Genomic DNA, 22,528 nt, shown 5'->3' on the forward strand with positions numbered 1-22,528 from the left:
GATTAAATGTTTGATTAACTTTTTTGCCATCATGTTCTATATTTTGCTTTCTTTCCCTCGTTTGTGTCTCACCCCTTCAGCTCGTGTTCCTGTTCATCCATCCAATTGTTTTTTCATAACACAAATGCAGAATAAATTAAAAAAAGAGATAGATAGATAGATAGATAGATAGATAGATAGATAGATAGATAGATAGATAGATAGATAGATAGATTCAAATTTAAATTTTTAGAAAAGCAAAAGTTTGTGTAGTTTGTGTTAATTATTTAGAACCTATTACAGTTTAAAGAATATAATAATAGCCTTCTGGTAATGATAATAACCCATCTATTATTACCCATCTAACACGCTTATTTCTGGTCAGGGTCGCAAGGGGGCTGGAGCCTATCCCAGCATGCACTGGGCAAGAGGCAGGAAGACACCCTGGACAGGTCGCCAGCCCATTGCAGGGCACACACACCATTTACTCAAACATACAGGCAATAGACTCCCCAATTGGCCTAACCTGCGTGTCTTCGGAATGTGGGTGGAAATCAGAGTACTTGGAGAAAACCCACACGGACACAGGAAGCACATACAAGCTCCACAGAGAAAGGCCCTGGCCAGGACTTAAACCCAGGATTTTTTTTTTTTTTTTTTTTTGCTGTGAGACAACAGTTCTATCCACAGCATCACTGTGCTGCTTATATAATAATAATAATAATAATAATAATAATAATAATAATAATAATAATAATAATAATAATTCCTGCTAACAAAAAACATCATTGGTCAGTTTAGGAACCAGCAGCTTAATCAAGTAAAACTTGGTGCAGCAGCATGACTATCACATTACCAACTAACATGACCAAGACCAGCAACTACCATAATAATCACATCGCCAACATGACCAAGTTCAGCTACCGCCATAACAATCACATTGCCATCATGACCAAGTTTACCTAACAGCATAACTATCACATTACCAGTTTGGAACTTTTGCTGGCCTGTGCTGTTTTTTTCAGCAGAGAACAACAATAATAATAATAATAATAATAATAATAATAATAATAATAATAATAATAATAATAATAATAATGTATTATTATTAGTGTTGGTAGTAGTAGTAATAGTAGTAGTAGTATTAGCAATAGTAATAGTAGTAAATTATACCTGTACTGTCATTTAGTTTTTTTACTTTATTAACAGAGCAAGAAAACATTTTTTATTGCTAAATTGCATATATGGAGAACTAGATATGACATACATGGACTATCGTTCCGCACGTGACTGGTTTTGGTTGTACCAAATAATTAGTCTTTCGTACGTAAAGTGGGTGGTTCAGCGGTTGCCTTGGATATGGGGGAGGAGCAGTGGTTTTGTGAAACTCGCTTTAAATAAGTTGAGGGAGTAGCTGCAGTAGCTAGCTCATTTCGGATCTAAAAAGGATCGCTCAACGAGGAAAGTTCTATTAGACCCACTATACGAGAAAATCTAGACCTCCAAGACTGTCAGAATAATGTGTGGTAAGACAAAGCAAGATTTGGAATGAATTTTCATGTACTTGCTGTTCATGTTTTCTAATAGTATGTTTATGGATTTGGTTTGAGTTGCTTACGAAGTAGACTTTTAATTTCGAGCTATACAATGTTTGAATAGACTGCTGTTTGGGAAATACGATTTGATGGATTTACTCCTCTTTGCGTACTTCATTACATTCTCATGCACGGCTGCAGCTCTCGTTGCAAACTGAGGCGGTACTGTTATTCAGGTGACATCCGCAGACATACGGTGAATGTACCAACGTGTCATCCGCTTTTCCAGAATTGGCTATTTCGCAGGCGTTGTTCTGAGCAGTAGTTCTACATTTACAAGCGCGATACCGTGATACAGATCTTCGCTGTTAGCCATATTTCTATACATTTCCGAGTCGCCATGAAAGATGTGCAAGCGCGGTCTGTCTACTACCTCCAAGTTTCATCCGATCACGTTGGAATATATCCATTGACAGTTACGCAGGCTATGCGTACCTCCGCGGTTGCGAAGAATGCAGCATAGTTGGATATACGATGTTGTAGCCTATACAAGTTCCATGTCAGATAAATTGTGATAGGATACATCTGTTTTACGCAATTCTACAGTTATGAAGTTACGCGCTGAATGGCAGATTAAACTGGGCAGTAGACCTAGCCTACCGCTCACTTATCTGACTGAGTGAATATTAGGTTTAACCGTGACATGGACTGACACTAATGCACGAATGATCTATGATGTGTAGCATGAAGACCAAATTAAGGCGCGGCTTGATTCGTGTATATCCCGTGCGAGGGAGGGTAAACGAGCAGCATCTGGAGCCGCTGTGAATGTATGATTATTTTTCCTGAATTAAGCTGTTTGTTGGTACTGTAGCCTATTGTAGCTCTTCGGAACGTTCGACATATGGGGTTTTTTGCCCTCAACTTTCATACGAAATTGTCTTCCATTGTCCTGTAGACTATCACTAAACTGACCGTATTTCTGTCTTGATTGACAAAACAAAAACAAAAAACAAAACATACAATCAAGACAGAAATAATGTCCTTCTTGCCCGAGACCTTCCATAGTTTGCAAACCATGCCGTTATTCTGGAATGTAGTTTAAAGGGCAGGATTGGAGAACGGGTTCGTCCGAACACGTGCACATGGGGCGTTAAAGGGAGCTTGGGAATTTTGAGCGGAATACGTCCGTAACAGCTGGAAGCAGACACTAAAACATAGTTTGTTGCCATGCCAGAGTATGCAGGGTGCTTGTCTCCACCCATGTGTGTGTGTGTGTGTCAGAGAGAGAGATAGGTGATGAGGAGGCGCAAAATTAACTTGTAAATGTTACCCCTATTTTTCTGCACGCAGGAATTTTCGGGTATCTGAACTACCGCGTGCCAAGGACAAGGCGGGAGATATTTGAGACACTGGTGAAGGGCCTTCAGCGGCTTGAGTACAGGGGATACGATTCTGCAGGTAAAACTATAAACATGAAGATTTATCGGCCCTCTTCATCAGTTCTTTTGGGAACGTTTTTATTTCTAAGTTGTGGCTCAGCTGGAAGAAGGACGAGGTGACTGTTCTGATAAGAACACTAAGAGGAGAATACAACAGTCCGCTTTCCTAGGTTTCTTAATTGGCCTGATAGATTATAGATTCTGATGTGATGTCACCTCTAATGAGTAACAGCAAGTATATAGGCTACCTCAACAGGGAGAGCTGACTGACTTTTTACTGTGTGATTATTTCATATTCAGTGTAACTACTTTAATCTATTTCAAATTCTGGGCAAATTGCCATCGCTTCTGAAGGACAAATAGAGCGGGGTAGACCAGATTAAGCTCTGGTTTAACGTCTAGAATGAAGCAGCATTCTGCCCCAAACAACAGATCTTACTTTAGCTCACTTCTGTCACAAAATAAATAAATAAATAAATAGAACCTCATTTGGATATAGGCTTAGCAATTAGCTAAACAATTAGCACCTAAAACTTAACCATAGAGGAAATATTTGAGCCATATATTGGTGCCATTCTATGGCTGTGATGCCACTTAATGTCACTGCAGTTGACAGTCCACAGTCTCTGGAGAAAGCTATGGTAATTGTGCCTTAACATTAAAATGTTACTTAACTTTGACAAAATTAGTGCACACCCCCCTTTCTTGGACTTTGACTGTAAATAGTATATGAATAATTGACATCACCCAGTGTGTTGAGTTGACTTATGCCACATAATTCTGATTTGCTATTGAATTTTGTTCAGGCGTTGCAGTAGACACCCCGGTTAAAGACTCAAAGGATGACGGCAACATCTGCCTGATCAAGAAGAAGGGAAAAGTAAAGGCCCTGGATGAGGAGATCCACAGTGAGTCAACGAAATGTCAATGCACCACCCCTCTCTCCATCACCCATTCTAATAATGCAGTGTAGTGCAGTGGTTCCCAAACCTGTTCCTGGAGATCTACCACCCTGAGGGGTTTCACTCCAACCCAGACAAAGGACACCTCATTCAACAGCAATCTTGTTGAGCTGGTAATTATTAGAATCGGGTGTGCCAAATTAGAATCGAAACGAAAACCTTCAGGACAGTAGACCTCCAGGAACTGGTGTGGTGTGTAGTGTAGTGCATGCACAGTATAAATATCAGTGTGTGAGTAGGGGTACTTGGGGAAACTAAACCAAGTGCACCACACCACCTTCTCTCAGTTGGCATGTCTTTGTACGGACCAGACTGTAGCCTGCTTGGTTTTTTAAAATAGTCTTTTTTTACTTTTTGTGTGCGCAGAGAAAGACTCCTTGAGTCTGGACACTGAGCTGGACACTCACTTTGGCATCGCCCACACCCGCTGGGCCACACACGGGGAGCCCAGCGCCGTCAACTCCCACCCGCACCGCTCCGACAAGAACAACGGTGAGCCACTCCTGCCCAGGCTCACGTGCACGCATTCACACTGCTCCGGAAACACACACACCTGCACCGCAGGCAAAACACGCACATACACTCACGCAGACACACACGCAGGGACATACACACACAGGCACACACACTAACATACGCACACACACACACACCAACATACACACACAGGCACACACTGACGCACTAACACACACACACACACACACCTGCACCGCAGGCAAAACATGCACATACACTCACGCAGACACACATGCAGGGACATACACACACAGGCACACACACTAACATACGCACACACACACACACCAAGATACACACACAGGCACACACTGACGCACTAACACACACACACACACACACACACACACACACCTGCACCGCAGGCAAAACATGCACATACACTCACGCAGACACACACGCAGGGACATACACACACAGGCACACACAGGCACACACACTAACATACGCACACACACACCAACATACACACACAGGCACACACTCACGCACTAACACACACACACACACACACACACCTGCACCGCAGGCAAAACATGCACATACACTCACGCAGACACACATGCAGGGACATACACACACAGGCACACACACTAACATACGCACACACACACACACCAACATACACACACAGGCACACACTCACGCACTAACACACACACACACACACACACACACACACACACACACACACCTGCACCGCAGGCAAAACATGCACATACACTCACGCAGACACACATGCAGGGACATACACACACAGGCACACACACTAACATACGCACACACACACACACCAACATACACACACAGGCACACACTCACGCACTAACACACACACACACACACACACACACACACACACCTGCACCGCAGGCAAAACATGCACATACACTCACGCAGACACACATGCAGGGACATACACACACAGGCACACACACTAACATACGCACACACACACACACCAACATACACACACAGGCACACACTCACGCACTAACACACATACACACACACACAGACACCTGCGCCACAGGCAAACATGCATGCACACACACACACACACGTGCACACACATGCACGCACCCTCACACACATACACATAGACACATATGCACACACACACACACACACACACACACACGCAAGCTCGTACACACATATTAATTTGATTTCTGTAATGGGCGAGTTGCTGTTTCCGGGGGCTGTTTACAGCAAGACTTTCCTAGGAGAACAGCACTGTGTGCTGCCACTGTGATGTCATGTTCCTTCAACTCGCTGCCAGCCCTCTAGGAAAAAAATATGTAGCCTTCAAAGGGAAGAGCAGTGAAGGGTCAGAGGTCAGATGGGTAATTCAGTGAAACACATTGCCTTGTTGCACTGATCTCTCAGATGTTCTCACATTGTGCCATACTCTGTAGAGAGAGGGTCATGTTTAACACACACACACACAAACACAGACACACACACACACACCCACACACACGCGCGTGCACACGCACGCACACACACACACTCCCAGAATCAGCGGGTTGTGGTGTGGACTGTGGATTTATAATCATTTCCCCACTACTGGCTATACTTTGTCCCTAGTTTCATACACACGAACACTCGCTCGCAAACACACACACACACACACACACACACACACACATACACCTAAAATAGGTTTGTCCGGTTCTTAACCCTATGATTTTATGGAGGAAACAATGCAAACCAACCGGAATTACAACTGCTCGACTGTGTCAGTAGGTGGGATAGTCGCTGGGTGTGGAACAGGCTCTTTGAAAAATGCTTGAGATGTGACATCCTGTAGGGATTATAGCGTCACGGTGAACTTAATCATTTGAAAGAGGATCTCACTTGTGCAGAACGTGTTGTACAATCCTGGTTTGGAACAGAATCCAGCCCAGATGTTTGCTTCGGCATTCACACTAAAAGAGAAATATGATTCCAACCATTATCTTTGTTTTTTCCCCTGCAGAATTTGTTGTGATCCACAATGGGATTATTACCAATTACAAAGAACTTCGGAAGTATCTGGTAAGGAACAAACAATCCACTAGCTTTTGATAGCACTTCCACTGTGTGTTCCCATATGATATTGGTCATTCCAAACTGACTGAATGGACCCAAAACTCTTGGTATATAAGTTTGACAGTGACTCGGTTCAGATTTATGTGCGTGGGGATCTATGAGATGCCGACAAATTGCCACGCTTGGCTGCACTCGTTAAATAAGAAAAATGTTCTTAGATTGTAGATGGGGCACAGCTTTCCACAATAACTCCATACATTACAGTTGGGACATGGCTTGGAGGATATAGCTGAAGGGACAGAAGAAACAATAAAGTTTCACATAACATGCACTGTTGCCTGGGTGATTAGAGAGAAAGGAAGATGCGGCTATTTTCACTTTATGAAGAAAGGATCCAGTAGAGAAAAACTAGACAAGCTGCCTTTTTGTAGACCTGGTGGATAATTTTTAGGGAGGTGGGGTTTCGACTTGAATTGGGAATGATTGCAACACCATGCTCTCTGACGTGGCCGTCTGCTTCATCCCCTGCAGAATTCCAAAGGGTACGAGTTTGAGTCAGAGACAGACACCGAAGTTATCCCGAAGCTGATCAAGTACGTCTACGACAACCGGGAGAACGATTACGTCTCTTTCTCCACCCTGGTGGAGAGAGTCATTCAGCAGCTGGTGAGTGTCAAACATGGGTGGGACCCTACAGCAGATATGCAGGGGAAGGGTAGAAGGGTGACAGTGGGGGCGGGGGGTGAGAGAGGTGGGGTTCACCACTGGAGGAAAAACATTCCTCCAAACTGAAGCGGATTTCAGCCTCATGATGCCTCCGCAATTAGGATGAGAAGCTGAAATGAAACCGGCATATAAATTCCATTTCTTTTAGGCAACACTGGATTTAAGATTGTTAAGACAGGGTGACACAGGAGTTATTCACGGTCCTGGCAGACGTGACGGGCACAGAGCCAGTAGAAACGGAGGAAATTAGCCATCTGCCGCTAATCTTACTTTGCTATGCGAACTTCATGACTAGCCCACCTGAATCCCTCTCCTTCTCTTACTGCTCTTGGCTGCTAATTTGAAGGGAGTTATATTTTAACTAATTTTAGAAGAAGCACAAGTTTTATTGTGCACTGTAGGCTCTGTAGTACATTTAAAGGTAATGGAATAAGTCGCTTCGACTTGTGAATATTTAAGGGGTATTGCAGATTTGTGACTGAGTGAGCCAGGGCCACTGACGACCCCCTAAAGTATATCCCTGTGGTACATTCTGAGAAGTGCGGGACTAGGGAGTTGTCCTCTGTGCCGAGCGACCAACGCGCCGGCCCCAGGTGACATCATTCTACCCCCCCCCGTTATCGTTGCGCAGTCTTAAAAACAGTCTCTCTGGCAACCACCTCAACACCCTCTGAGACGTCACAGCTTAAATCGAAGAGGTCCACTGCAGTATAACTTGCATCACAGTTTTTGGGGTTTTGTACTCCCCCCCCTCCCTCTTTCCTAACTGTTGTCTTTGGAAACCACCCTGTCACACAATCCTTAGCTGCACCCCCAGAAAGCAAAAAATCTGAACCCCCCCATCTCTCCCACCCTCCATGAAACCTCAAGCCTTGCCAGAAGTTTAGGAAAGCCGTTAATCGGAAACAGACGGACAAACCCCCTCCTGACTGTTTTGGTTTACACCCCCTCGCTGTGCTCAGAAAGAAAATTTTGTCAGTGCTGGTACCTTATTTTTTGACTTGCTCACTTTCCACAATTGACACGGTTATACGTCCCCCCAAGTCTACACCACAACCCGCTGATTCCGGTAGCGTGTGCGTGTTTTGGGCGGTGGGCGGTGGGTGGGGGGGGGGGCGGAGGGAATGGCGGTTGAAGGTTGAGGGGAAAAATAGACAAGACACTAAAAACCGATCGCTCAGTTTCAGCTGTTTTACCCGTGTCTTCTCGTTGTTTTGTTGCCTTCTCTCCCACCCCTTTCATTTTTCTTTGTACGTTGAATTGATCTCTATTTTTCTCTCTGGCAGGAAGGAGCTTTCGCTCTCGTTTTCAAAAGCATCCACTACCAGGGTGAAGCCGTGGCCACCAGGTCAGCAAAAGTTTTTTAAATAAATCTTTGTGCTCTTTTTCCCTTCTTCCTTTAGTGATTTTCTCTTGCTGGAAATGGTTCGGCTGCAGCCTGCACTGTTTGCCCACATGTGCAAGCTCTCCTTCGGGGTGGGACGGGGGGGTTTTGGGGGGTGGGGGGGGGGGGGGTGGGTCACGCCGACCTTTTCCCCCGTCGGGTGCGTGCTATTGCGCTGGGGGTGCGCGTGACCCCATTCTGCCAGCCCCCGACCCGGGCTCTCCGGGGAGGATCATTCAGGTTCACGGAGCGAAAACTGGGCTTCTAGTCAGAGGCCCGTGGTCCCCGTGTGGCTTGGGGTTGCCGCCACACTAAAGATGAGTTATTATCAGCGAACGGAACAGGGAAATGAGTCACAGCACAGGACTTCACTGAAAGGCCCGCAACGTTGAACAGACTGAAAGAAGCAGTACAGTTCAATCTGCCAGGGTACCTTTCTGGTACTCGTGGTATCGCACCTCATTGGCTTGCAGATTCATCAGAACCATCCTAGCTAGCTGTCTCACGCCGTCGTGATCCGTTTCCCTAAAAATAACCAATAAACAGAATCTGGTGAAGTAACTATGGGAGACGGGGACGAGCGTAAATCTGTCCCGTTCGGATGGGGAATGCGCTTCGCGGTCACGCTGGATAGCGTTCCGTGTCATTTCCTCGTCCCTCTTGTTTGTTTCCCCTTTGCCCCGCCGTCAGTCTGCAGCGCTGTGGGATAGTCCTCTCTCGCGACGCGACGGTGGATACAGTGGACGGCAGGGGAGGGAGAATGGGTGTGGGGCGCCTGTCTGTGTTTGCCTGTGCGCGTGGGTGTTTTCTCCATGGAGCACCCGCAAGTGTTTTGCAACACACCGCGTTCTGGCACGTAACGGTGCACATTCTGGCAAGGCCTCAGGAAGGCCTGAACGGTGCATTTAACGGAGGATTTAGCGGCAGACAGAAGGGTGACTGTCGACAGCGTGTGGGTGAAGGGATGTGGCCAGCCCTGAGTTTCAGGAGATTGTGGTTCTCTGTTTACTCCTGGCTTGGAAAGAGGTGTATCTATGTATCATTTTCACACACACAGACACACACAAACGCAGGAACACACACACACACACTCACACACACACACACACACACACACACACACACACACACACACACACTCACACACACACACACACACACACAAACGCGCACACACACACACACACACACACACACAAACGCGCACACACACACACACACACACACACACACACACACACACACACACACACACACACACACACACACACACTCACACACACAAGCTCTGGAATTCTGCTGAACCTTGAATTAATCTCCAAGATTTAAATGAAGGTTGAATGAAAATGAATGAATGAACACACACAGACAAACTGAGACATAGGCACACAGGCACACAGGCTTGTTTTATAGTTTTCTCTCTTTCTCTTTTGTTCATCAGAAGAGGGAGTCCTCTGCTGATTGGTGTAAGAAGCAAGTATGAGCTGTCCACAGAACAAATCCCCATCCAGTACAATAATGGTGAGTCTGCCAAAGCTATCCTTAGCCTTTCATTCGATTTCCACTTCTCAGTTTCCCATCTATCCAAATTCAGAATAATAAGTTCCTCCTGAGATTCAATCAACTCTCTCTCTCTCTGTCTCTCTCTAGTGTCCATGAATTCGATCTGACTGTCCCCCCTGAATTGTTGTGTTCTCCCAGTTCTTTTTGACCTTTGACCTCTCTCCCAGCACATATCAGCAGCACAGCATGAGTCGATTAACAGCATTTGCATTTCTGAGTTACACTTTTTGCAAATGCTAACTCATTCCAGATTCCATAAACAAATAAATACAGTTAAAAGCAACCACTAATAAGTGCTAGTCCATAACGTCAATTTTTAAAATATAAATTATGTGCCATCCTTTTGACTTTATAAGTGACCTCAATAAATTATAGAATCAAGTGATCAAAACAGGTTTATCTAAAACTTAAAGATTTATTTAATCATTTGGAAAGCATTCTGAATGTTTGATACACATAAGCTGAAAGCTTAAGACAGGCACTGCAACCTCTTTTTTTATCCAAAAACTTTTAATTGCTTGCAGATTTCTGTATTCTATCAGGATTCACACAGTCCTGTTATGGCCCAGAGCAATCTGTCTGTCTGATATTAATGATGGATCTAGGCGTGGATAAGCCTAAGACATACATGCAGAGTCTACTGCTGTTTAACAGCACTTGAACATCTCTTGGAATGCAGTGCTCTGAACTGGCTAGTCCCTTGTCACCAGATTATATAAGAGTTACTGTCAGATCATTGCTACTGGGGCCTGTTTCAGTGGTTTAAAGTCCAAGGCAAATTCCAGTGTTAGCCCAGAGCGGAACATGAGCTTTCACTCTGCAAGCTAGCAGAGGTAACACCCAGTTATGCTTTATAATTAAATCTTTGGATTTACTGTCTGCTATTTTGTACCGTCTGCTTTGTTAACCTAAATGAATAAATAAACAGACAGACTTTAGCAGTCCTGTAGGTCTGCTGAACCCTAATTCAGCTGTGTGCTGTGCAACCTGAACAAAATGTTAAACTGATTACTTGCATGATTTTTCATCAAGTTTATCTTGTAGACTCATGGCATGTCCACTCAATTTTCCCTTGTTGGTAAAAAACTGAATTCACCTTTTTGTGAACAAGGATTCACATGCCTAGGTTCAGGCTGTGAAATAAAAACCTGCCAAACATTGTATGTGAATGTGATATGACCTCCATTATTGACGTTTTTTAAATATATTTATTTTTTATTGATTTATTTCAGTGCTGAGCAGCAGTCACTGTGTGTCCTCTGCAGTTCATTCTGTATCTTCTGTCTGTGATGTGTGCCAAGCCGAGTGACTGTCTCTCACGTGGTTAAACGAACCAAAACAAATCGAAGAAGTGAGAGAAAACTGACCCGCGTCGTGTCTCTGCTTTCTTCTCCTCAGGTCACCACAACGATGGCGTCCAGGAGAAAAACTTCCGGAACAGGGTGGACAGCACCGGGGCCCTGCACTCTGTCAGCGCGGGCAAAGCGGTGGAGTACTACTTCGCCTCAGACGCCAGGTGAGGTCTGGGACACCGCGGGCGGGGGGCGGGGTTCGGAAGGACCCGGGTTTCCATGGGGATGCAGCTTAATTGACCCGTTAGAACTGTTGGCGTGGATTACATCAGTGTTCATCCTGAGCTTTGACATGCTGACCTGACCAATGTTGATTGAATCCAGGCCTTTGTCTTCTACTGAAACATGGGGGGGATACTCTTTTTGCATAAATATCTGTAAAATCAAGTGAGCCAAAAAGAGCATTGAGCTATTGAGTAGTAGAATGGGAAAGACTGCAAAAGCAGACAACATGTGTGATTGAGATGTGAGTGCCCTGTCTGGGGCCCTCTGCTGGTCAGAGTCCTTAACTGCATTTAAATGCTGTAGAAAAGAAGATCTCCTAGATTTTGTCAGCGGGTCTCATTAATTTGAATTTTTAAAAAAACATTTTTTAAAATAATTTAAGTGATTGAACAGCATTTTTAGAGACCTCATCTGAGAGCACACCAGTGTTCTGCAGAAATGTGGTTGGAAAATGCTTCCGAAGATATGATGTAAACTTTCAATATGGCGCCATCCGTCCTCATAATCTATTTACTTGTAAATTTATGACCAGGTTACAACGGAAGACATATCCAATTTTGCTTGCATTTCCAGCTCCAGATTTCTTTTTTTTTCTGAGAAGACATCTGGCCAAAACTCAGATGTTTCCCAACATTTCTGGGCAGTTATCCAGGAAAAGGAAAGCACAATCACTGCCTCTGTTTAGACCTGAAGCCCTCTGCTCTAGAAATTGAAAAAACATTTTAGTAGCCTAAATATGACCCAGCACCACTGAGGGAGGGATGCTGTTGGTCTGCTTTGAGAGACGATGGCAAACTAAAACCTCACAGCCTCATTGCCCCTGTTTCATCCCTTCTATGGTGCCCTCTGCTGGTCAGAATCATTTTCTACAATTACAATTTCTACACCGGAATGCCTTACTTAACTCTTTAGAACTAAATAACTGATATTCTGATACTCTCAGTATGTTCACAGTGGTGTGCTAGTGTGTGCATCTGAAAGGAGAGCCAGTATATTTGTTGTATCTGAGAATTGACCGTTTTCTCCACATCTGTCTTTAAAGTCCGTATGCTATCACCCTGGAACAGTGCCATATATCCTGATTAGTTTATTTTCCATTAAATGTCATGACAGAAGTTCGCCTTTGGTAAAGGCTCTTAAAAACACACAGGACGCTGGCTCACATAAAACACAAGCCAAAGATAAAGGGTGAAACACAAACAAGACCACTTGGCAAGCAACAGAGACAGTTAAATAGATGGGCAAGAAAGATGCAAAAAAAAAAGCACCCGACCGTAAGTTTGTTTCTTATTTTAAATGTTTATTGTAGTGGGAATGAAGGGTTTTTTATACACATTCTTTTTGGCCTGTGGGACTTTGAAGTGGCATCCCAGTGGAGTCATTTAGACTTTAGTGTTCCAGCTAGTTTATTACCTCAACTATAACTTACACAACCCATTTTATTTGTTGTGATAGATCCCGTATTACATTTCTGTGACATCCATTCTACCTCTGCTTTGCCCCAGGCCAGCCCGTGGAGGATGGGCTCTCCCTCTGTAGCCATGTTCCTCCTGAGATTTCTTCCCATCGGGGAGTTTTTTCTCACCGGCGTTTGATGGTTTTTCTCAAACGCTGGTTTTTACCTCATGTGCTTGCTGTTTGGAGATTCAGGCCTGGCCTGGTCTTTTCCGTTACTCCGTAAAGCGTCTTTGTGACAGTTTTCTTTAAAAAGCCCTACAGCAATAAAATAGATTTCACCTGATTTGATGTGGTTGAAAAGAGTTGTGAAGGGGGGTATGAGGGCTCAGCCTTTTCTCTGACCGACTGGGTATAGAGTTCCGATGTTTTTATCTGGGCGGTGCCAATTATTTTGGCTGCCTGATTGACGATCCTTGTAGGATTTGTTCCGACCCTTGCCTAGGTGGGTAAGAAATCACCCAAAATAGTGACTATTAAGTGAAGGGGGGGGTATGCTGTGAGTGACAGAGTGACCTATAACCTCACTGCCTCCTCTTCCTCCTCTCCTCTCCCTTGGCAGCGCCATCATCGAGCACACCAACAAGGTGATCTACCTGGAGGACGACGACATCGCGGCCGTGGCCGAGGGCAAGCTGTCGGTCCACCGGGCGAGCCGCAGTGCCGGAGAGGACCCCGTCCGCGCCATACAGACCCTGCAGATGGAGCTGCAGGAGATCATGAAAGGTCAGAGGTCAGGGGTCATCAGAGGGTCGACCCGCCTCCTGTATCCCTTATACCTTCTCTTGTTCCACAGTGACAGTGGGATCCAGCTCAAAACGGGAGTTACTGGTGCTGCGTCTCAGTTTATGAACGTTCATGAAAAGGCATTCCCCAGGACAGAATATTCGTTGCCATAGTATCGTCCTTGGCCATGCCCCCTCATGAATATCCATAAGATTCAACACGTTGGAAGATGTTAGCGTCAATGGTAGATGGAATGTTCAGTGACTAGAACAATGGAGCTGAGTATCTTATTGAAATATGGAATCTGTGTCCACGAGACTCTCCAGAGGTGACAGATTCACATGTTTTATTATGTAAGCATGTGTGACAGGGAGATGTTTTTTAAAGTTCAGGAAATCAAATGATTTAACTTGATTGTTCAAAACTCTTAAAGGTCATATAAAAGCACATACATTCAAAAGTATCAAGGATAAATACACAAATTTCCAAATACACATTTCCATTGATGTGCTATAATTAGAGATTCGCTGAGAAAAGAGATCCCTACTCATGGGTCACCAGCCCCTGTTAACCGAGCCCGGGAACAAGAGCCAGCCTTGCAGCAGTTTCCAATAAAACTGGGCTTATAGCAGGAAACTGCTGTCTTGTATCTGCCCACCCATTTCCTGCCTGTCCGACTGGCTGTAGTGATAGGGGTAGAGGAACCTCAGCATGGTGCTGGGTCCACCCTGCCTGGCAAACAGGCTCCTCCTCCACGTGAGCTCATAGTTATTGGGTGGGCAGATACAAGTGTGTATTCACTTTTCAGCAGCTCTTTGTAAGTGTATTATCTTCCACAAATTTATTTACAGAATTAAAGCACAACAGCAATTTAATGTGTACCACTTTGATTGTTTGCTAGATTGAATTAAAGCCATCTTCTCATCTCTAGCTAGTAATGGCCACAAATAACTTCTGCCAGAGAGTTTTCATTTCATTTCTCATAGGACAAGTCGTAGTAATTTTCTTTTAACGACTCCAGCCCACTGGAACACATGGTACTCACTGAAGCCCACATTTGCATAAAGCTACAAAATGTAGATGGATGTGAATATGCAAATGCAAATGCATACACACTGAGTTTGCTTTGCTGTCAGACGCTAACCTTTGCTTTGCTTCCATTGCAGGGAACTTCAAGGCTTTCATGCAGAAGGAGATCTTCGAGCAGCCAGAATCCGTCTACAACACCATGAGAGGCCGGATCTGCTTCGACACCAACACAGGTAGCGACCGCACGCGGCACGTCACCTCTCTGTGGGGACTGACCCTTCCCCTCCACACCCTCAGAGATGCCCACACAAACAAGCTGAGTCTGGGTGAAAGAATTACAGCGACGGTTGGGCAACATGAGGAGGAGATGCTGTAGATATCTGTATTCACAGGCACCGGGGAGGGTTTGAAAGCATATCAATGACTCATCACCTCTATTGTTATTAATGTGGAAAAATGCAGTAATGCAGTTCTCTGGAGAGGTGTATTTGAGTACATTGTGGCATAGCTTACACAAAAATAAACTGAATGTGAAACAGTATGTGACAGCCACCTGTATTTCAGATGAATCACCTTGGTTATTAGGTATGTTACTTGGAAAACTATGGCCCTTCCCTTGAAGCTGTCTCACTGTAACATCTTAACACTGGAATTCAGAGGAATGGAATATCTTTCCTAAGCAAGAGTATCTGGTAGAGCAGTGATCTTCATTCTTGGTCCTGGAGATCTGCAGGGTCTGCTGGTTTTTGTTTTCGCCTTAACATCAGCAACCAATTCAGACACGAGAAACCAGGTGAGATGGGTTGACTGTGCAATCGACTGCTTTCATTGGTCAGTTAAGTACCGGCAGACCCTGTATCCTGCCAGGACCAGGAATGAAGATCACTGCGGTAGACCATTCTAAACCTAAGGGTGAGAATGTAGGCTCTCTCCCCTGACGTCTCTGGTCTTGTGTCTGTCCCTAGTGGTTCTGGGTGGGCTGAAGGACCATCTGAAGGAGATCAAACGCTGCCGGCGCCTCATCGTGATTGGCTGTGGGACGAGCTTTCACGCGGCTGTGGCGGTAAGCGAGCAGGGAGGGGTTGTGTGTGTGTGTGTGTGCGTGTGTGTGTGTGTGTGTGTGTAGTGTAATTGAATGTTGACATTGACTGAATGGCCTGTGTGTAGGAGGGCTAAACCTACTTTCATTGATTGATGGGGGCAAAGCAAGGCTAGCTCAATGATGGCATACTATCCCAAAAGCACACTGTCTGAAGAGTTCCAGCATTGTGCCATTTCTTGATTTTGAACGTTTTATTATCCTTTTGACCATATGCGTATCCACTCTAAATTAAATCACAGAGATGTTCAAACTCATAATAATTCCAATATACTTGTAAACATCAATAATATGAATAATACTCCCCTTGCCATGCATTCCAGCTGCATAGTGTTGATTGTGCCAATAAGCAGCGATAAAGACTTAGCGTGATGCTAACCGCTCTGCTCCACCCTCAGACCAGGCAAATCCTGGAGGAGCTGACAGAGCTGCCGGTTATGGTGGAGCTGGCCAGCGACTTCCTGGATCGCATCACCCCAGTCTTCAGGGATGACGTCTGTTTCTTCATCAGCCAATCAGGTACGAGGGGGGCGTGGCCGTCGGTTGCAGGCTGTAAAATGAGGAGGGGAAGACACGCTGTCTGCAGTATTTCGGCACACTGTGGCCTTGTTTGTATGGCAGTTTCCATTTGAATACGTTCCCTTTTATAACAACCCTTATGAACAGAGCATGTTTTCTGCTTATGAACGATGAAGGTCATAAATATTATAGCCATGAAAGCATAAATATCTGTGATTATTTCCTCAATGAGTTTCCTTATTTCGGGAAGTCTATATTCTGCATGTTATCAAACTCACACAACTCATGCAATTTAAATTATGTCCGGAATCAGCAGTGCCCTACCAGGGATTCAAACCGGCAAACCTCTGGTTACAGGACTACCTGTACCGTACCATTACTCACCAGTGCTGGAGCAGGCAGTGCCATTAAAGAGACTGGGCACTGGGCATGGCTACGGTCAATTTCGCATTACCCTGCTAGCGTTAGCTCGGCCGTGAAGATGTTGCTATAGTAACTGTCTCCTCCCCCCAGGCGAAACTGCGGACACCCTGATGGCACTGCGGTACTGTAAGGACCGAGGGGCGCTGACCGTGGGTGTGACCAACACCGTGGGCAGCTCCATCTCCCGGGAGACAGACTGCGGGGTCCACATCAACGCTGGGCCCGAGATTGGCGTGGCCAGCACCAAGGTACCCGGACCCCACCCGTAACCTTTCGGTTACAAACCCGGCACCACAACACCTTGTGAATCGCCTTCACCAGTTAATAACAGTGTGCCCCTGTTTGAGTGCAGCAGGAGGTGTCTGATGAACTAGTGCCATGAGAGTGTGTGTGTATTATTATTGTGTGTGTGTGTACTGTCCGTGTGTGCTGTCCAGAGGTATGTTGTGTGTGTGTATTTGCATGTACTGTGTGTGTTGCTGTGTATGTGTTATGTGTGTATTGTATCATGTGTGTGTGTGTATGTGTACTGTGTGTGTGTGTACTGTATGCCTGTGTGTGTATGTGTGTGTGTACTGTGTGTGTGTGTGTGTGTGTGTACTGTGTGTGTGTGTGTGTGTGTGTGTGTACTGTGTGTGTGTGTGTGTGTGTGTGTGTGTGTGTGTATGTGTGTGTATGTTTACTGTGTGGTGTGTGTGTTTGTGTGTGTGTGTATGTGTGTATATCAGTGTGTGTGTGTATGTATGTGTATGTATGCCTGTGCGTATCTCTGTTCTGACAGCTGTGCTGCTATCCCCAGGCATACACCAGTCAGTTTGTGGCCCTCATCATGTTTGGGCTGATGATGAGTGAGGACAGGATCTCCCTGCAGAAGAGGAGACTGGAGATTATCAACGGCCTCCGGACCCTACCAGGTAAGACCTGCCACCCCTCTCCTTACCCCCAGTTCTACCCTGCTCTAGTGTACCTCCAAATCTCCCTCTCCATGCCCCCAAAAACTACCCTCCCACAGTGTACCTCCAGATCCCCCCATCAGACCCCCAAACTTACCCCCAAAACCCAACCTTGTCTCAGAAAGGCCATTGGCAAGGAGACTTTTTGTCACTCAGATGCAAAGTTTTTGTAGATCCCCAACTGGGGACCTTCAGTTTTCTTCCAAAGCATCAGCCTCTATGCATGGGACACTTTTGTCCTTCACCACGTAGCTTTAGCACTGTTCCATTGGTTTAAAACTTTGACCTAATAGTGGACAGTGATAGATTTAATTTTTTACTTTATTTGCTTGTGAAACCCTCTCCTGTCTTGTGAAGGTCAAACTTTTTTTTTTTTGCCTTTTTCCTTGCAAATAGTTAAAAATATTTTCGTTACATACTTTTTTCCTCAGACATGATCAAGAAGGTGCTGTCGCTGGATAATACTATCAAGAGCATTGCAGACGAGCTCTACCAGCAGAGGTCTCTACTGGTCATGGGCCGCGGCTACAATTACGCCACCTGCCTAGAGGGGGCGCTGGTGAGTCTCATTTTAATTTTATCTGGACCCTTACTTTCTGACCCCTGGACTTTCCACCTATGTTGAGGTAGTACACGCGCTCAGAGAGTAACACAGTTGGGGTGATTGCTGATTAGTCCTTCCTAACAGAAAATGAAGGAGATCATGTACATGCACTCAGAGGGCTGATTGTTGATTGGTCGTTTTGAACAGAAAATAAAGGAGATCACGTACTTGCACTCGGAGGGGATCTTGGCGGGGGAGCTGAAGCACGGTCCCCTGGCTCTGATCGATAAGCACATGCCCGTCATCATGGTCCTCATGCGGGACGCCTGCTACACCAAGTGCCAGAACGCCCTGCAGCAGGTCACCGCCAGACAGGTGAGCCACACCCTGCTTACACACACACACACGCAGACACACACATGCATACACACACACGTGCACATACACATGCACACACACACATTCACACAGACACACATGCATACACACACACATGCACATACACATGCACACACACACATTCACATATGCACACGCACATGTACACACAAACACACACATTCACATATGCATACACGCACACGTGCACACACACACACACACACACACAGACACACATGCATACACACACACACACACACACACATGCATACACACACACGTGCACATACACATACACACACACACATTCACATATGCACACGCACATGTACACACAAACACACACATTCACATATGCATACACGCACACGTGCACATACACACACACACACATACGCATTCACATATGCACACGCACGTGCACACACAAACACACACAAATGCATGCGCACACACAAACACACACACAAATGCGCATACATGTACACACAAACACACACATGTGCATGCACACATGCACATTTGTATACTATACGCACATGCGCATACACACACAGAGTTGAAACAGCTGAAAGTTGAAATAGAAAGTAAGAGTAGGACACTGACCCTGAATCAGATCACACGTGGCCCGGGGCTGACCGCACACGTTCCTCCTCTCGCTCTTTCAGGGCCGGCCCATAATCGTGTGTTGCGAGGACGACGCGGAGGCCCTGAAGAACGCCTATAAGACCATAGAGCTGCCGCAGACAGTGGACTGCCTGCAGGGCATCCTGAGCGTGATCCCTCTTCAGCTCCTGTCCTTCCACCTGGCCGTGCTGCGGGGATACGACGTACGTTACGCCGCGTTACATTACATAGGATACGGCACAGTGCGCGTTACGCTATGCTAGGATACGGCATGTTACAGAGCATGATGTAACACTGCAGTGCGTTGAATTCTATATTACTTTACTTAATGTCCTCGTGGAAATGAGTGCGTCTTTTTAAATGTGGTTTTTCTTTTTGGGACTTGCAGGTGGACTGCCCCAGAAACCTTGCTAAATCCGTGACTGTGGAGTAACTTCCGGAAGGAACACTGCAAGCTGTTGAAGCTGGTGAAAGGGAGATACCAAGAGGCCTTTATATTTTAGTGCAATCATGTGTGTTGTGTGTGTGTGTGTATGAGAGAGGGAGAGAGAGAGAGAGAGAGAGGTGTGAGGGAGAGAAAGGGAGAGGGGGAGAGAGAGAGTGAGAGAGAAAGAGAGAGAGTGAGGCCTATGCGTGTAGTACAAGACTCAGAAGACCAATTTCCACACTCCTGGTGTGTCCAGGAGTGCTTTACATAGTATTGTTGGAGACTCATTCATCTCAGTTAAGGTGAAGAAAACTCTGAACTATGCAGTAGAAATCTCCACAATGTGCCACAGACGAGAGTCTGCTTCCAGCCCCATGCCGAGCCTGACACTGCGCACATCGCTCATGTTTACCCAGTGTTATTGAAGTGATTACTACTGTGCAATATTTACTACAAGCGGTACCAGAAAGCTGTCGTTTTTGTCGAGGCAGAGGGAGTTTAAATTTCTGTTGAGTGCTTCAGAAAGGCAGATTGTGACAGCTCCAAGGTGCACCTGGCTCTTTAAAAGCCAGAGGAAGACTCGAGCCTACATAAACACTGAATGGGAATGCGGCATTTGGGAACATTTAAGGGGAATGTTTGGGAACTCTGAAGGGGAATATTAGGGAATATGAAGGGGGATGTTTGGGAAACTTGGAAGGATTGCGTTTCCTTCCATTTTTATTAAGCAGAAGTTTGTAACTCTACTGTTATATGTATGAGTCCACCATTTTGTGCCTGAAGGCATGACCTTTGACCTTGTGAAACAGGTTACTGCCAACACCCTGTGCTTTGGTCTGACTACGCATCCAGGGACAGGGAAAGGAAGGCGCAAGCCTCCCTGCACAGTGTCAGTATATGTACCGCACATCCCAAAAATTTGTATCATTTGACTGAGTTTAATATCAACTGCTCCTCCTTTGAATAATGTTTTTCCCTCTTATTCAGATGAGGACAGTCAAACATACATTTAAGTGTCTTACGGTTCAACCATATTCTATTGTAATGTTTCAGATTATTTATGACTTTTATTTTTCAGGAAAAGAGGTGTAACTTATTTTTCCATCCTTGCTTGAATCAAAAGTGTTTTTTTTTTGTTTTTTTTTGTTTTTTTGCATGTAGCAATATTTATTGTCGTATTCTTTGTCAATATTCCATTCCAGCTTCTAAAAACTTTGGATAGCCAGTTACGGTTCTCTTCCGGATTAAAATCAAATGCCTTTAAAACAATAATTCATATGTTTTATTCAGACGGGGATCCTTGTAGATTGGTGAATGTAAAAATGTGATAAATGAAAATTGATTGTGATATACTTTAATATCTGCTGTGTCGTTTTTTGACTCTTAAGTTACATGTTCCTTTTTTTCAACAGCATTATTCTGAGGTCTACACACCAGACTATATTCTGAGGTCTTTTCACGCCAGACTATACTTTGTACAACTCCATTTTGTTTACTATTCCGCATTTAACTGATGCTCATATCCAGAGCAATGTATGCACAGATACTGCCTATACAGCAAACTGCTTACTGAAGCAGTTCAGGTTAAGTACCTTCCTCAAGGGGACAATGGCAGTGCCCCAATTGGGAATCGAACTCAGTCTTTGAGTTAGAAACCCACACTGCATACATATGTAATGAGGGTACATACTGTACACTGAGTTTAGGATTGCAGTCACATTGCGCAGTAAGATTATGTTTAGTCCTCTGATTCAGTACCCCTTATCAGATGTAACCCATTGCAAATAGACATAAGCCTTTTTTTCCCCCTTTCGTTCGAATTGTCATACCACAATTGATGGAATATGGGCAAAACAAGACCCAGTCTTTTTGATGGCCAAGGTTAAGGGAAGTCTCCTCCTTGACCAAATTAAAATTCCCAGACTAGCAGCTGAAAACATGTTACGAATATAAATTATGAAAAAAATATATAATTTTGACACAGACAGCCAGCTGCACCAGCATAAGTACAGACCTAAATCTACAGTGCCGTTTAAGGTGTAAGATCACAAATACATGATTGGAATGTTCTTAACTGAACATTCTAACATTGATGTAACAATCAGAACTGGAGTTCTAGAACACTGACTTAACATTTAGAAAAAACATCTTAAAAACCATGCTCTTCAAAGGGTTAAACCACAGAACCCTCTAAAAACTGAAATGGTTCCCAAATTTGAAATGCAATGTTAGAATTGGAAAGAGTTCTGGTTCTAACACATTTGACTGTTCCAAACCTGGGTCTAAAGCTCGAAGGTAAAATAGAACAGGTCAAATAACTGGTAGGAATCTCAAAGCCTGCTGCTTTGAGACACCATTGACAGCTTCCTTCTCGCATTATTGGCCAAATCACTGTGTTGAATTTAGCAAGACACGAACAGAATTTGGCCTTATCGTTCAAGAGTGAGAAGACATTCAAAGTAAAGTTCTGAGAAGCAATGGAATTATTAGAACATTATCCAATGTAGAGCAAAACATACCACCTATTAAAGAAAACGTATGATTTGTAAAACTAGTTCTTTAAAAAAAGAAAAAAAAACTAGGGCAACCTTCAAGACTTGTAGAACAGTACAGCCCTCTTCCCC

At 44.8% G+C, this 22,528-nt stretch overlaps 1 protein-coding gene across 1 annotated transcript; it reads left to right on the top strand.

The window, feature by feature from the left end:
• The first annotated feature begins 1,372 nt into the window (after positions 1–1,372).
• Positions 1,373–21,256, top strand: LOC135263625 (glutamine--fructose-6-phosphate aminotransferase [isomerizing] 2-like). Its single transcript, XM_064351894.1, has 19 exons — positions 1,373–1,505; positions 2,868–2,975; positions 3,763–3,864; positions 4,285–4,410; positions 6,419–6,477; positions 7,003–7,137; positions 8,484–8,545; positions 10,023–10,102; positions 11,543–11,660; positions 13,739–13,902; positions 15,069–15,164; positions 15,897–15,994; positions 16,429–16,549; positions 17,063–17,220; positions 17,772–17,886; positions 18,357–18,484; positions 18,677–18,844; positions 19,519–19,680; positions 19,866–21,256. The coding sequence occupies exons 1-19, from the start codon at positions 1,499–1,501 to the stop codon at positions 19,908–19,910; spliced, it is 2,052 nt and encodes a 683-aa protein (XP_064207964.1). The 5' UTR covers positions 1,373–1,498; the 3' UTR covers positions 19,911–21,256.
• The last annotated feature ends 1,272 nt before the right edge of the window (positions 21,257–22,528 follow it).

This window comes from Anguilla rostrata, chromosome 9, assembly GCF_018555375.3.
Source record: "Anguilla rostrata isolate EN2019 chromosome 9, ASM1855537v3, whole genome shotgun sequence".
Lineage (NCBI taxonomy): Eukaryota > Metazoa > Chordata > Actinopteri > Anguilliformes > Anguillidae > Anguilla > Anguilla rostrata.

Excerpts from the sequence above, each read along its gene's own strand:
- LOC135263625 (XM_064351894.1), top strand. Across the intron at positions 3,865-4,284 it reads CCTGGATGAGGAGATCCACA|AGAAAGACTCCTTGAGTCTG; the intron begins GTGAGTCAACGA and ends TTGTGTGCGCAG. Across the intron at positions 16,550-17,062 it reads TTTCTTCATCAGCCAATCAG|GCGAAACTGCGGACACCCTG; the intron begins GTACGAGGGGGG and ends TCCTCCCCCCAG.